The 15,772-nt window shown below is 35.5% G+C and overlaps 4 protein-coding genes across 4 annotated transcripts; all 4 read left to right on the top strand.

Annotated features, from left to right (window-relative positions):
- The first annotated feature begins 1,415 nt into the window (after window positions 1-1,415).
- Window positions 1,416-3,116, top strand: LOC141898992 (uncharacterized). Its single transcript, XM_074785141.1, has one exon. It carries the CDS (start codon window positions 1,416-1,418, stop codon window positions 3,114-3,116), a length of 1,701 nt encoding a protein of 566 aa, XP_074641242.1.
- A 989-nt stretch (window positions 3,117-4,105) lies between these two features.
- On the top strand, window positions 4,106-4,441 carry LOC141898991 (uncharacterized). The gene has a single exon (XM_074785140.1). The coding sequence runs from the start codon at window positions 4,106-4,108 to the stop codon at window positions 4,439-4,441; it is 336 nt and encodes a 111-aa protein (XP_074641241.1).
- Window positions 4,442-4,468: 27 nt separating this feature from the next.
- On the top strand, window positions 4,469-5,014 carry LOC141898990 (uncharacterized). The gene has a single exon (XM_074785139.1). It carries the CDS (start codon window positions 4,469-4,471, stop codon window positions 5,012-5,014), a length of 546 nt encoding a protein of 181 aa, XP_074641240.1.
- Window positions 5,015-5,843: 829 nt separating this feature from the next.
- On the top strand, window positions 5,844-6,662 carry LOC141898989 (uncharacterized). Its single transcript, XM_074785138.1, has one exon. It carries the CDS (start codon window positions 5,844-5,846, stop codon window positions 6,660-6,662), a length of 819 nt encoding a protein of 272 aa, XP_074641239.1.
- Window positions 6,663-15,772: the final 9,110 nt, after the last annotated feature.

The raw sequence follows: 15,772 nt of genomic DNA, 5'->3' as shown, positions 1-15,772 counted from the left end.
AACATATTATGCGGTTCAAATATAAATAAATCTTTTTTCCTTTAAGAGTTTTTGTTTTTAATACTTTTTCTATTTTGTATTCTATTTCATCTGGGTTTGGTACAAGTGATAATTCTTGTTCATAGAAATAACCTAATATTTCTTCATCTTTTAGATCTTCTAATTTATGAACAAATGATTTGGTTAATATTATCTTTTTAATTTTAAATATTTCTTCAGTAAAATTTGGAGTATAACCTTTATAAAATGTTTTTCTATATTTAGATATTCTTACATGTTGTCCTATTTTAAATCTAGGTTCGCCGAAATCATGTGTAACAAACGCCCCATATAAATTATTCCAAACTATTTCTGAATTATCTTCTTTTCTAGCTTGTATAGGTTTCATATTTATAGAACTATGTTTAGAATTATTATAACCTTTCACTAAATCATCTAACACATCGATATATTTATATGTTTCATTAGCAGTTAAATATTTCCACATTCTAGTTTTCAATGTTTTATTAAATCTTTCTATAATAGATGCTTTTTCATCTGAATGTGTTGAAAAATACTCTACATCGTTATCAGATAATAGTTTTTTAAAATGTTTGTTATAAAATTCTTTACCTTCATCAAATTGTATCTTATCTGGAATAGCTTCTTTAAATATAGATTTAAAAGCATTTGTCACTTCTATTCCAGTTTTATTTTTGATTGGAATTGACCATGCGTATCTACTGAATATGTCTATAACATTCAGTATCCAGAAATATCCTTTGTTGTATTCTTCTAAGTTCTTCATGTCAATTAAATCAGCTTGCCATTGTTGATCGATATATGAAACCATTACTTTTCTTGTTTGATGTGACGATAAACAATAAAACAATACAACATATTACAGTAAAAAGCAGTTCAAAACCAGTTCACATCCTGTAACTTTACACTAAATTGCAGTCACCCTTGATAGTGTTAGTGAACCGTATACTCTATATGGATGTTACCCATACGCATGCGCACTGGTAAATAAGATATAGTTTTTAGTTAAAATAAAGCAGATTCCATATATACTTGAGAATGCATAGTCGTGTTATTAGATTAATAGACGAACCAATCGGATCGTAAGATCATAATGGTGCCGAAACCCGGGAAAGATAGAAATTAATAGATACGCGCAGATTTATATTCGAAATCTGCAAATCAGAATAGAAACGCTGATTTATATTCGAAATCGGTGAACCGGAATAGAGTCAACGGAAATACAGAACTGAAAAAGAGGATTATTCGGAATTAACAGATTCATAGGAAAAGAAGCACAGTTACAAATGGATATACATGTATTCCGCAACAACAGGTCAGTCATTAAATATTCGAATGTCCGAATGATTGAAATAGAAATATAGAATATCGAATACATAGATCAAAAAGAAAAGATGTCGACTCCAAACATGGAAAACGACGATATAGAGCAGACTCCGCATTCCATTGACCATGAAAAGGAGTTACGGAGATTAAAAAAGACGGAAAAATGTAAATTATCAATGCAGCGCAATGCGCTGTTTGTATTGGTAAATGATGAAAACGTCATAACCGACGAAATACTTCAACATATCGCCTTGGTTGAACAATCATATATGAATGTCTCTAGTATAATAGATTCATTAGAAAATTTGTATTTAGAAAATAATCGACAGAAAGAGGCCGACAAAACACTCCTAGAAGGAGAGACAATGACCGACGAGTTTGAGACCGAAATGGCCACAATTCGAGGAAGACTGAGCACAAGAGGACATAATGGAGAAGCTAATAGACCGACCAGACCGCCTCCAGATTCGACGGCCAGAGGTACACGACAGGTCACCACTGGACGACTTGAAAGCATTAGAGTCCCTGAATTTAGTGGGGATAAGACGGAATTCGATACTTACTGGATGGCGTTTATAGAGGTCGTTGATAAGAGTGACGAAAGTCCGGCGGGAAAAATGATCCGCCTCATAAACAGTCCCCGAGGTAAAGCGAAAGATTCCATTAAGGGCCTAGGCTATACTGAAACAGAATACGAAGCGGCCAAAAACATTTTGAGCAACAAATACGGCGGAAAATGTCGCCAATTACAAAATTATTTAGATGAAGTTGAAAGATTAGAACCAGTTAAGGGAGGAAATATCGACGGACTCTCAAAATTGTCCGAAGCCTTGAATATAGCGGTGGCAAAATTACGCGCCAGCAACAGGATCGAAGATTTACAGAACGGGGCGTGGTACCGTCTTGTATGTAAGAAAGTTCCAGAAAGCCTTCTTATAAAATACTACGAACATCTAGAGAATGAACTCGAAACAGAGGGCCTTGAGGGACTATCTATATGGCTTACCCATGTGGTTAAACGACAAGCTAGAGCCAGAGAGACAGTTAGAGGACTCAAGGAAAACAGTTACGATAGACAGACTGTGACCACAGGTGGACGAAGGACGTTCGTCACACATCGCGATCCAGGTGTACAGACATGTAGAATTTGTAAATCCACAAACAAGCATGACATAGAGAATTGTCGAGATTGGAAAAAAATGAACATTGACGATAGGTGGACTGCCGCTAAGCGAAATGGACTGTGTTTTCGATGCCTGAAATCGAATCATAGAGGTATAGACTGTAAAACGCACAGGAGATGTGGTATTAACGACTGTCCAAGAAGCCACCATAAATCGTTGCACAAGGATATCATTCAGAAGTCAGAACCCGAATTACCTACAGAAACCTTTCAAAATTCACCGAATTCTTACTGCTCCGTCAGAAACAAGGACACCGTACTGATAGGTATGAGGGCCGTGCCAGTACTCATAAAGAATAACGGAAATTCGAGAAAAGTCATCATGTTAATCGATGAATGTAGTGATGTTAGCTACATAAACATAACGGTCGCACAGGAATTGAGACTCAAGGGAAAAAATGAGAAAATAAATGTAAAAGTAATGGACGGAACCGAAATTCGCTCTACAGTGATGAAAACACATGCCGAAATATTCCACGTCAACGGAAACCAATTAACCGCAGGCACTTTCTTCGTGATAGATCAAGTTTGCGGTGAGATGCCAGTTATTAACTGGAAAAGTTTGCAAAAAATTGGCCTCATTTGAGAGATATCCCGTTTCCGGATCTTGGCAGTAACCCAACCATCGAAGGACTGCTAGGAAAGAATTTCATGGAACTGATGACCTGTATAGAAGAGGTAACGGGACAAAAGCCACGAGACCCTGTTGCACGATTGTACCCATGTGGTTGGACGTGTCTATCAGATAACTACACTGAGTCGGCAATCAAAACAGGAATGAAACCAATTGCAGTAAATACTATGTATTCACACAGCTATGCAGGAATAACCGACCTAGATGCAGCGTTGAAGCGTTTCTGGGAGATAGAGAAGATCAGTGACAGCAGTGCTACAGGGATTTCCCCAGAGAACAGGAAAGTCCTAAGTCAACTTAATAAGTCAATAAAATATGATGGCGAAAGATACGAAACAGGCGTTCCATGGAAAGAAACCCCGAATTTAGGTGAAAACAGACAATTAGCGGAAAGACGACTGAACACTTTGAAGAAAAAGTTAGACAGTGACCCAGAATTAAAACAATTGTATACGCACTATGTGCACTATCGAAGAGTACAAAGAAAAGGGATATGTGCGGGAGGTACCAACTGAAGAACAAATCAAACCTCAGTGGTTTCTACCCCACTTTCCCGTGGTCCGAATTCAGCGTCAAACGACCAAAGTTATAATAGTCTTCGATGCATCCGCAAAGAATCACAATAGATCCTAGGATGATGAAGCCCATGCTGGACCGAAACTGCAAAATGAACTTTTCGACATTCTGATCAAATTTAGACAAGGAACCGTAGCAAGAGCAGCCGACTTGACGCAAATGTATCTACAAATCAAACTGAAACCAGAAGAGCGCCAATACCACAGATTTCTTTGGATAGATGGGGAAAAATATATGAGTTTACGAGGCTGGTGTTTGGGAGCACGTACTCGCCCTGCTGTGCGCAATTTGTGCTGCAACATCATGCTAGAAAAAATCAGAATGAACATCCTCTGGCAGCTAAAGCCATACTAGAAAATACCTAAATGGACGACACAATAACATCAGTTGACAGTATTGAAGAAACGCAAGAATTGAGACAACAGTTGACAACCGTGAGTGAAACCGGCGGTTTCCACTATAGAAAGTGGATTTCAAACGAACCTGATGCCTTAATTGGAGTTGAAATAGCAGATCGAGCCAATGGTGATGTAGAAATCCAAGTAGAGAAGACCGATTCCAATTCTATATTAGGCATGAAATGGAGACCACGATCAGACACTCTGACATATGACAACAATTTGCCTAACCGAGAGGTGACAACCAAACGTGAATTGTTGCAAGCCATATCCACTGTATTTGACCCACGTGGATTGATTTAACCCAAAATAATCGTAGCAAAAATCCTGATGCAAGAAACCTGGATCCAAGGTTTGGACTGGGATCAACGTCTACCGGATGAATTGAAAAACAAATGGATTAGCTGGGTTGAAGACCTGAAGCAAATACAGCAACTTAGAATACCCAGATGTCTGAAAAATCGAGGAATTATTTCTTCGAAAAGACTGCATACATTTGTTGATGCATCAGTGAAAGCCTATGCAGCTTGTGTGTATATGAGGTGTATATACGAAGATGGCACGGTATCCACTCAGTTAATTGCATCGAAATCTCGAGTTGCACCAACGAAAAGTTTATCCATCCCCGAGTTAGAACTGATGGCAGCGTATATAGGGGTAGAATTAACTCAACGAATAAACCGAAATCTACAAATCAGTGAAATCGAGTACTGGAGTGATTCAATGGACGTCATTTTTTGGATTAGAAATCAAAGCCGAAATTTCAAGACTTTTGTAGCGACAGAGTCTGATATATACATGAACATTCGTCTCCGTCACAGTGGAATCACGTACCGAAAGACAAGAACCCCGCAGACAAAGTCACCAGAGGCATGACCGTCACCGAGCTACTTAACACAAATGATATGTGGTGGACAGGACCAGAGTTCCTGCGAGAGAGCAGAGACAGTTGGCCAAAAACAGAGTCCAGATTGACGCAGGCAGTGACAAAAGAACTCAGGAAAGAAAGCGAATTATTACATACAAATATCACAATACATCAGACAGATCCAGTAACTAAACTGAAAGACAGCAGTATCTTTCCTATAAGGCAACCTGACCCAGATTTTGAAGATAAACAAAACTGGAGATTAAACAGTGAATCATGGTCTACATGGCTGCCAATCTTTAACAGAAACACGTCAACTGGAGGTCGATTCGCGTTCGTTAGGATATTTGCGTGGGTGAAAAGGTTCGTGGAAAATTGTAGAACGAAGAAGGTCAATAGGTGCCTGGATTTACAACTTACAGCAAATGAAATCGTAGCAGCAAAAAATCACATCATCCGAATAGCTCAACGAGAAGTTTTCACAACCGAGATCAACTGCCTATCCAGTGGCAAACCAGTGTGCACACAAAGTACGATAGTAACCCTTAATCCAATACTAGATGAAGAAGGGTTATTGAGATCAAATTCGAGGCTACAAAAAGCGAAGTACCTACCGGCCGAAACGAGAATGCCTATAATTTTACCAAAGAATCACCCAGTGACGAAACTTATCATTAGAAATGAACATGAAGACGGCGGCCACGGTTCGGGATTTAATCGCTGAATAGTCTGAGAAACAAGTATTGGATAGTTCACGGAAGAGAACAAGTCCGCAAAATGATAAATGCTTGTACTTATTGTCGCCGATGGATCAAATGAGGTGGAAAACTTCAAAAGATGGCAGCATTGCCAAGTTTTCGAGTAAATCCTTCGAATCACGTATTCTCAGAATGTGGTCTAGATTTTGCTGGCCCATTCTACACTAAGCAAGGACGCGGTAAGGCGCGACACAAGAGATATCTTCTGTTACTGGTCGATCTTCAAGTGCGGGCAGTTCATTTAGAGATGACGTTCGGATTAGACACAGATTCATTTCTGAATGGGTTTGTCAGATTTGCAGCTCGTCGAGGTTGGCCAAGACTATGCGTATCGGATAACGGAAGTTCGTTTGTGTCGGGAGACAAAGAAATACAAAATCTAGTTAAGGAGTTAGACAATGAAAGAATAACTGCTAACCTGGCCAATAAAGGGGTGAAATGGATGTTCAATCCACCAGCCGCACCCCATTTCGGAGGGGTATTCGAGACAATGATCAGGTCATCGAAGAGAGCTATCAAAGCAGTGATAGGAACGGCAGATGTCACAGACGAAGAGTTACTGACCGTTATAACGGGAGCAGAAAGCTTATTAAACTCTAGACCCCTCATAGCACCAGGTTCAAATGTTAACGAAGAGCCAATGCTGACACCTAATCATTTCATGATTGGAAGATTAGGGGGACCGGTAACTCCAGACTCCGTGGACTACACCCCATTTTCCCTCAGAAGTAGATGGCGTTTCTGCCAAGACCTTCTCAAGCAATATTGGGTTAAGTGGTTGGATGAAATCGTAAAATGTTTAGCGGATAGAAAGAAGTGGAGTCACGAAAGAGCTAATATGAAAGCTGGAGATGTAGTGCTATTGGTTGATCCATCGCTACCGAGACGTGATTGGTGATTGAGGAGTCATCCAAGAGACCTACCCGGGTTCAGACAAATTGGTCAGGGTAGTGGATGTTAAAATCGGAGAAATATCGTTCAGAAGGAATGTGAAGAACATTTGTCCATTAGAATTCGTTCGAAAGTGATTACGCATTGGTATACGGTATGGCTTGAGACCAGTCATTAGACTGCAGCTCAAGAAAGGGGTAGTAAGACGTCCTCTTCCGTCCATAGTCTCGAGGTCATGATTTAAGCATTCATGAACAGCCTCTAAGCCTCCTGGCCGGGGTTACGGTGAAGATATGTAGATGTAGAATTATTTTATCACAAAGATAACCAGAAGTTTAAAGTACCATTGACGAGGTAAACATGTACCAAGACGTGAAAACGAGGGTGGCAGACAGTGTTGTAAGCCCTATGGAGCAGTAGCATCAGGTCTGTCCACCTGTTGTTAATCTGTAGTAGGCAGCGACAACCGTAAGCCCACCAGAAGACGATGTTCATAAACTTCATGAAACTAGAAAAATACCAGACTATCGTGATTGTTTCCTATTGTTTACTATAGACTAGTTTGAAATTCATTAGACTTAGATTATCTAGGTTAAATAGCATTAAATAAATACAGTATATACACATTTATAGTGAAGACAACAATTAAGATATCTTAAATATTGGATATAAACATAATCTGAAATAATTGAATTTTGATCAGAATTTGAAAGTGCAAATTTATTAAAAGATTGAAATAGAACAATGTGATTAAAAAACTTTAACCCATTTTTGAGGGGTGGTATGATGTGACGAAAAACAATACAACATATTACAGTAAAAAGCAGTTCAAAACCAGTTCACATCCTGTAACTTTAGACTAAATTGCAGTCACCCTTGATAGTGTTAGTGAACCGTATACTCTATATAGATGTTACCGATACGCATGCGCACTGGTAAATAAGATATAGTTTTTAGTTAAAATAAAGCAGATTCCATATATACTTGAGAATGCATAGTCGTGTTATTAGATTAATAGACGAACCAATCGGATCGTAAGATCATTGTTAAATAAGTTTTATCCATTTTCTTGTGGATTTGATATGTTGGTTGATTTTGTAACCATGATTTTAATTCACTATATTTTATATTTTCTTCATCGGATTTAATTTTACCCCATAATTCTGAAACGTTAGAATATGATACTTCACTTTCTGGGTTATAATATAAATCTCTTAAATATTGTCCTTTTTTTCATCTTAATTTAATCCATTAATAATAATTTAGATTTAGTTTCAATGACTTTATGATTTGACTTATTTTCTGGTATAATAGGTTTATTATCATCGGAATCATTATTGTTATAATCAGATTTATAGTTATATTTATATATTACACCGGATAATATAATAATTGTGATTAACCCAATTGTAATATATAAGTAATTATTTCTTCTAGCATTAGAATCAGATGGATTATTATTTGAATCAATATCAGATAATTTCTGTGATTCATTTATATCAGTTAATTTCTTTTTCTTAGCTCTTTTAAATTCTGCAGATCTTTTACCTAATTCCCTATCCCATTTAATTTGTTTCTCGGATCTAGCCTTTTTCTTAACGCCATCACTCATTTATTTTAGTTAATTTTTGTTCTGATTCATTTTCTGTTTCACCGTTTGGGTGTCGTACGGCGCCATCTGTTTCGTTCTTACCTGATTTATATTCCATAGGTTTGATATTCGAAAATGTTATGACACCAGTAGAAATTAATGTCATAACCGATCCTAATTGAAATGAAGCATACCCGATCCATTTTTGTAATTCAGTCATAACTAAATAGTCATTTTTCAAATCACTATATAATTTATTTTCATCATCAATTCATATTAGCCGGTTACATAATTTTGAATAACATTTTATAATGCTATCTGAAATAGAATCATATATTCTGGCTAATCTAGCTTCTTCATAAATCTTAAAATATTTTATTACTTTATCTGGTTTCATAGAGTCTAGTTCTTGAAAAGTAATAGTCTTAGTTAAAAATTGTTTACACTTCCCGCTAGCAATGAGTAATTCAAGATGGTGCTTACAATATAAGTAGTATTCATAATCTATATTGTTATTAACTTGAATATTATTTTCAATTTTGGTTGGAATATCCTTATTATCACTAATACCTAAATCATCTAATGTTTTTTCAATATCAATACTATTCTTATTAGATTTCATTGACATTTATATTAGAGAAATTTAATAATAAAAATATTATAAGTATTATAAAATGATACTAAATAGTTAAAGTTAAAGAATTTTAGTAATGACTACTGATACTAGCTATTTGAATTTAAAGAATTTCTATTTGAATCTATTCAAAATATAAAGTATTCTCTTTTTGAAAAGAAAATATTAAAAATATAATAGAATTCACTGGTTAGTTGAAGTTATTGTTTTTTTATAAATTCCTCAAACTGAAAATATTCAAATTCAAAGAAACGACTGGTGGAAATACTATTTCATAAACACATATATTTTATTCTACAATCATTATCGATTTCCACATTCCAAGCCGCTCCTGAGAGGAGCGGTAAGGTATGCGTGGAATGCAGGAATCAATAAAGTACAATACAACATCTGTCACTGTGTGACATTAACAACAGCTTAATGACGCAATTGAAATTCCGACAAACGTAATGCATTGAAACCCTATACAGTAAGGCTAAACTGCTACAGTTTCATGAGTTGAAATATCCATTATTTCTGATTCCACATCCTCCTATATTCACTTTCTTGGTTCAAATAGCAATGGTCTTCTTGTTACGCGTAGCATTTTGTTATCTAAAAGATAAATATCTAGCGTAGAATAAAACTACCTTGAAGTTGTAGTTTTCAAATATAGATTAATACACTTAAACATGTTTTACGTTTCCCGACGTCTCAATAACAACAAAAACAGTACTTACATTTATAACTGTAAACTCCTAATTGTGTTTCTAGAGAGAAATCTTATACGTTCTATATATTCCGTTTGTTCAGTTCGTATGTTGTAATGCGACTGCGCTCAATATACCAGGCAATGTCTGTCTAAGCAACAGATGTTCCTTTGTAATGTAATTGATTAATCCTTTTCAACTGAAATAGCACATTCGATCAATATTCAAATGAGGTACGCCCCATTCAACTGAATATAAAATGTGGCAGATGTTTTTTGTAAACAACCTACAGCTAACCGAATACAAGTGCATATAGGGAGCCTTTGACATAGATCGAAAGTAACCGGTTTTCTAAACGCTTAAGCTTCAACGTATTTTTCATTATGTGTTGAATTCCATAATTCAACAAATGTCTTTGCTTTATCCAGTTGATCTAAATATAACTGTAAATCTAGTTTATTAGATTTAATTATGTTTTCCTTCTTTTCTAAAGGTCTTAAATTTCTCCAGCTCTAGATTAGCTTCTTATTATAATCATCACTCATGTCAAATTTAGAAATCGGCAACACGTGATCAATATGAAAGTATTCACCATAATTATCTATATTCATTTTATCATTAAACTGATATATTATCCATGATTTTAAGAATTCATCTGAACAACCCAATAAATTAGATAGTGTTTCTGAATGCATTTCTTTGTTGAATAATTGTGTTAATCTAGATCTTAAACATTGTTTCAATCTAGAATTAAGATCTGTTTTATATCTTTCTCTCATATATTCTGTCATATAATCATTATAAGCTTCCCTATTATCTTCTCGATATTGTTTGCTATATAGTTTAGTACAAGTTTTACAGCAATATTGAAAACTATCTTTGCTATTCTTACGCTTATTGAATTCTGTTATAGCTAATTTATCTAATTCACATTTAGAACACTTCTTGTAGTATATGTTTATAACACCAGTGTTATTTGTAATATTGATAGTTTGTGGTTGTTCTGATTCCATTTATTATACATATTTTTTTACTAAATTGATTTTAGAAGTTATTCATTTATATGTTATTCATGTATATATATATGAATTATTTCAATCACACTTTACTCACACTTTCAATGTTTAAAAATCTAACTCATACAAATATAAATATTGAAATAATGTTTAAAATATATCTATATATTTATTTATAAGTGAGCTCGTTAATTACTCGTTACTTTTTTACTAACGCTTTTATATTGAATAATCTATCAATTTATATTTTATTCATATATATTTTATTCATGTATATAAATATTTTAAGAGTAATAGGGGTAATGGGCTTTCAGGTTAAAGGTTGAAAGGGTGAGTAAAAAATGAAAAAATATGAAAATAATAATAATTTCTATTTGAATTATGAGTGAAACTCATAAAAAAAGAAAAATAAATTCGAGCGTGCGACCTTTGATCTGAAAGCCCATTACCCCTATTACTGTTGTCCAACAAATACAGTTATTTGATAGTATGATAAAACCTATTTTAACCTATGGAGCCGAAGTATGGGGTATATATACTTGCTTAGCTGTATTAAAAAAAGCATCAGTTAACAGTCTGAGTGCTAGTTATAATAAATGGAAATGCCACTCTCTACAAATGAAGTTCTACCGCAGAATTTTAGGTCTAAACAGGAGATCTCCAGTTCTCCCTATGTTAGGGGACCTAGAACAATTTCCTCTGTATATAGCCATTTTATTTTCAGTTGTGAAATATTGGTGCTCCATTATGAGTTCATCAAAAAATGAATCGCTCGTACGTATATCATTCCTGGATAGTATAGGTGATATAGATAAACCTAACAATTATCAGTCAGGTATTAAAGAACTTCTGTGTATATTGCAGCTCTTGCATATTTGGGATAACTTTAGAGGAAATATTAACCTGGTAAAAGTGTCATTACAAAATCATTTTATAGCCTATTGGAAATCCGAAATTAACGACATTAATCACAGCAGATACATCTTCTATAACAAAATCAAAAAAGGCTTCTATCTGTAAAAATACTTAATATGTATTATAAACTTTTCTATGAGATCATCTGTTTGCAAATTGAGGACTTCTTCGCATGGACTTATGATTGAAAAAGGGAGACATTTAGGTCTAGAGCCCAACGATCGTCTTTGTGCAAGTTGTCAATTAGTAGAAAATGAAGAACATTTCCTGTTTAGGTGCAATAAATTTTCCATTCAACGTGATAGTATATGATAAACATAAATAATCTTGAAGAATTGTCAGCTGTTTTTAATAACCAAATAAGTACTGGTAGTGATTTACTGAATGTGGCGAAATACACCAATCAATGTATTAAATAATTAATTAAACAGTAGTGTCATATTATAATACGACTCGTAGAAATGTCAACATCTGATTGATAATGATAATGATAATGTAAATTGTTATTTGCGTTAACCTCATTTGAAAGTATTACGTCGGTTTTTCATTATGTATATAATCCATATTTTATCATGTTAAATGTGTCATATTGTAATCCTTTAATTCATGTATCATCAACAAACTTGTCTGTTTTTTATGATGAATAAATTGATTTGAATTGAATTTGAATTGAATATGAAAAATGTAAAATGGCGGCGTACGTCGAAAGTGAATCGTTGTCTTCCGACGATGAAGGCCCTCCGGAAAAACGGCGATGTAAGCTGCAAAAATTCAAGGCAGAATACACGGCCAACAACCCGTGTAATCTGCCTAGTCGCGTCGGCAACAATCATGCGTATTGCACGGTATGTCAATCAAACTTTTCCGTTGGACACAGTGGAAAGTACGACATTCAACAACATTTTGCCAGCGCAAAGCATAAAACTGCCGCTGCTCAAACTTCTAGTAATAAGACAATGGATAGGTTTCTTGTGAAAAAGGAGAACTCTAAAGAAATCCGGGTGGAAACACTATTTTGTGAGTTCCTGGTTGAGCATAACATTGCTCTGAGTGCTGCAAACCACATGGGTGAACTCTGCCGTAAGATGTTCCCTGACAGTGAAATTGCTAAATCATTTAAATGTGCTCGAACAAAGGCAACATACATTGTTGAAGAACTTGCTCATGTTGAAAAAACAAACTGCATTAGTGTCATCAAAGCCAATCCGTTCATTTTGGGAATAGATGGATCAGCTCTACAGAATAACACATACTACCCAATTGTAGTTAAGTATCTCGAACCACAGAGTTTGACCTTCAAAACCCGCCTGTTGTCTCTACCTATATGGAATGCTTCACATACCGGAAAATCTATCTATGAAATAATTGAGCGAGAACTAGAGGTTAATGATATTCAATGGACACAGTTTTTGAGTTTTGTTACCGACAATTGTGCAGTCATGACTGGTAAATACAAAGGGACTATCAAATTCATTCGTGAAAAACATGCTAATGTGCACCTTGCCGGCTGTATCTGCCACCTTCTTGATCTAGCTGTGTCAAAAGGTTTGAAATCAATGAGTGACGAATTCAACTTTAATGATATTTTGCGTAAAGTTTACTGGTACATCAGCAAGTCTACGAAACGAGGTGAAGCTGTGAGGAAATTACAAGTGATCTAGAATTACCAAATCAGTCAACATCTCTTTACTCTGAACTATGCTGAAATTTCCTGAGAGACAAAAATTGAAATTTGAACCCTTCAAGTGCAGATTATTTTCACTTTAATGGAAGTGCTTACAACATGCCCTCTTTTTTATTTATAGGTTCAAGATCCTGCCAAGGATGATGATGACTATTCTCCTATTTCCAGTTAGTAACGCTGGGTGTGAGCGTGTATTCAGCACCATAAGGAAAAACAAAACAGACTTTCGGGGCAGCCTATCTCCTAAAGTTCTTGAGTCGCTGATGATCCTGAAAACAAGAGGGGGAACCTGTCATCTAAATAACCATAGCAATGATTTGCTTAAGAAGTGTAAATCAGCAACTGCTAAATCATTAAAGCAGGACTAACTTTTCATTATTCCACATTGTAGATAATTATGTGGTATTTTTCTGTTGTGTTGTGTTAAAAGTTATTTTTGCAATTACAAAACAGAATGTGATCGAAGCTTGAGTGATATGAAATGTGTAACAATCATTCTGTCCAGCAGTATTTCTATGGTTAATGTACTGTATTCATAGATGTTAATTATGTATAACATGTGTATCCAGATATATTCTTCACAAAATCAAAAGTCTCAGTTTTGATATGTGGGCATAGCCAGTGTAGCCACGTGATTTATTTATGACAATCAATTACAGCAGTATTAGTTTTTTTTAGTAAATACAATTAATTTTACTTAAATCAAAGGTTTTGCTTCTTTGTAAATTTACTACTAGATGTAATATTGATTTCTGGGTTTTGTGGGGCTTTTACTTATTTTCCTTGAAAAATACAGGTTCTAATTTTTGGAAATTTAACAAATTTTGAAAGTACAGGAAAATCATCGAAAACACTTAAGATTTTGGTTTGTGCTACTTAAAAATTTTTTTTTGGGGGGGGGGGGTTGGCACCTCTGTACGAGTACGAAGAATAGTGAACTCGTTCCAACAGCAGCCCTTTCTTGGAAACGTCGAAAGCAACAAGTAGTCTCAGTAACAGTAATGAAAAAATTGCAAATTCTCAAAAATTTGACGTGAAAAATGTCTTTGACGAACCTACACGGAATCAAAATACAAACAATGAAAATAGTTACCATTCAAAGTGCCAGTGTGAGCTGAAATGTATTTAGTCGAATGTTGACTCTCTTATGAATAAGAAGGCTGAGCTAAGCTATCTAGTCGAATCAGTAAAGCCGGATATTATGGCATTGACCGAAGTAAAACCAAAGTTCTCAAGTTTCCGGTCAATTAAGCAACATTTAAATTTCAATGGAAGTGAAGATTTCGAGATTTATACAAACATAGAAAACAAGGAAGGAGGTCGAGGGATAGCTATTTATGTAAAGAAGGAATTAAATCCACGCTCACCTGAAGATAATGTTGTTAATATGCAAGGTCAATTTACAGAAATGGTCTGGATAGAAATTGGAGGCACAAAGAAATCAAAACCAATACTACTGGGATGCATTTATCGTAGCCCAAACAGCCCAATGATTAACAATGACCTGTTACCAACAACGATAGAATCCCTTGCGAAAATAACAGGGAAGGAGATCATTTTCTGTGGGGATTTCAACTATCCTGAAATAAATTGGAACAACATGACCAGTACAACCTCCGACGAACATCCCTCAACAAAGTTTCTCGATAGCGTTCACGATGCACATTTCTTCCAATACGTGACGCAATCGACCAGAGTTAGAATGGGCCAGCGGCAGAACGTTTTAGACTTTATTTTTTCCAATACCCCAGAGGTAATTGATGACATTGGATATTTGGCATCATTAGGGAATAGTGATCATTTGTGTCTTTTGTTCACAGTGAAAACGCTTATCAGAGTAAATTCAACTACTCGACGGCAGCATAGAAACTATAACAGAGGCGACTACAACACATTACGGGAATGCCTAGGTACTTCATTATCCAATGACCACTGGGAAGAGGACGAAGTTTCTGTACAATCATGCTGGGAGAGTTTACATTCAAAAATCACACAGGCCGAAGGTATCTGCGTACCATTATTGTACTAGTAAATGGAAATCAAAATCTCCTCTTTGGATGGACATCGGAACAAAGTTAAAAGTCAAGAAAAAACACAAAATGTGGAGCAGATAACTTAAAACTCATAACCCTGATGACTATGAACTATATAAAAGTGCTTGCAACGAGGCCAAAAGTGCAACGAGAAAAGCTAAACAGAATTTTGAAAAAAGACGCGGTTGAATCAAAAGAAAATCCAAAGGCTTTTTGGAAATACTGTAATTCAAAAGGGTCAGAGAAAAAAGATATTCCAAACATCTCGTACTTGACGGACGAGACTAAAAGGGATCATCAAAAAGCCGAGTTATTTAATAAATTCCTTGGAAGTGATTTCTCGAGAGAGGACCCATTTGATAACAGCGGGTGTGCTAATACCTCGGATACTCAGGTTCCAGATATTGGTATCACCGAGGAGATGGTATTAAGGAAACTTAAAGGTTTGCGCACAAATAAATCGCCAGGACCTGATTATATACACCCGAGAATCTTGAAAGAGGCAGCCCCAAAACTAGTAAAACCTTTGACACTCCTTTTCAGAAAATCGCTTTA

This window comes from Tubulanus polymorphus, chromosome 2 (genome assembly GCF_964204645.1).
Source record: "Tubulanus polymorphus chromosome 2, tnTubPoly1.2, whole genome shotgun sequence".
NCBI lineage: Eukaryota > Metazoa > Nemertea > Palaeonemertea > Tubulaniformes > Tubulanidae > Tubulanus > Tubulanus polymorphus.
This window is presented reverse-complemented; position numbering and strand designations above follow the sequence as displayed.

Bases quoted from the DNA above. Each gene is read 5' to 3' on its own strand.
- LOC141898992 (XM_074785141.1), top strand. From the start codon at position 1,416: ATGTCGACTCCAAACATGGAAAACGACGATATAGAGCAGACTCCGCAT.
- LOC141898991 (XM_074785140.1), top strand. From the start codon at position 4,106: ATGGACGACACAATAACATCAGTTGACAGTATTGAAGAAACGCAAGAA.
- LOC141898990 (XM_074785139.1), top strand. From the start codon at position 4,469: ATGCAAGAAACCTGGATCCAAGGTTTGGACTGGGATCAACGTCTACCG.
- LOC141898989 (XM_074785138.1), top strand. From the start codon at position 5,844: ATGGCAGCATTGCCAAGTTTTCGAGTAAATCCTTCGAATCACGTATTC.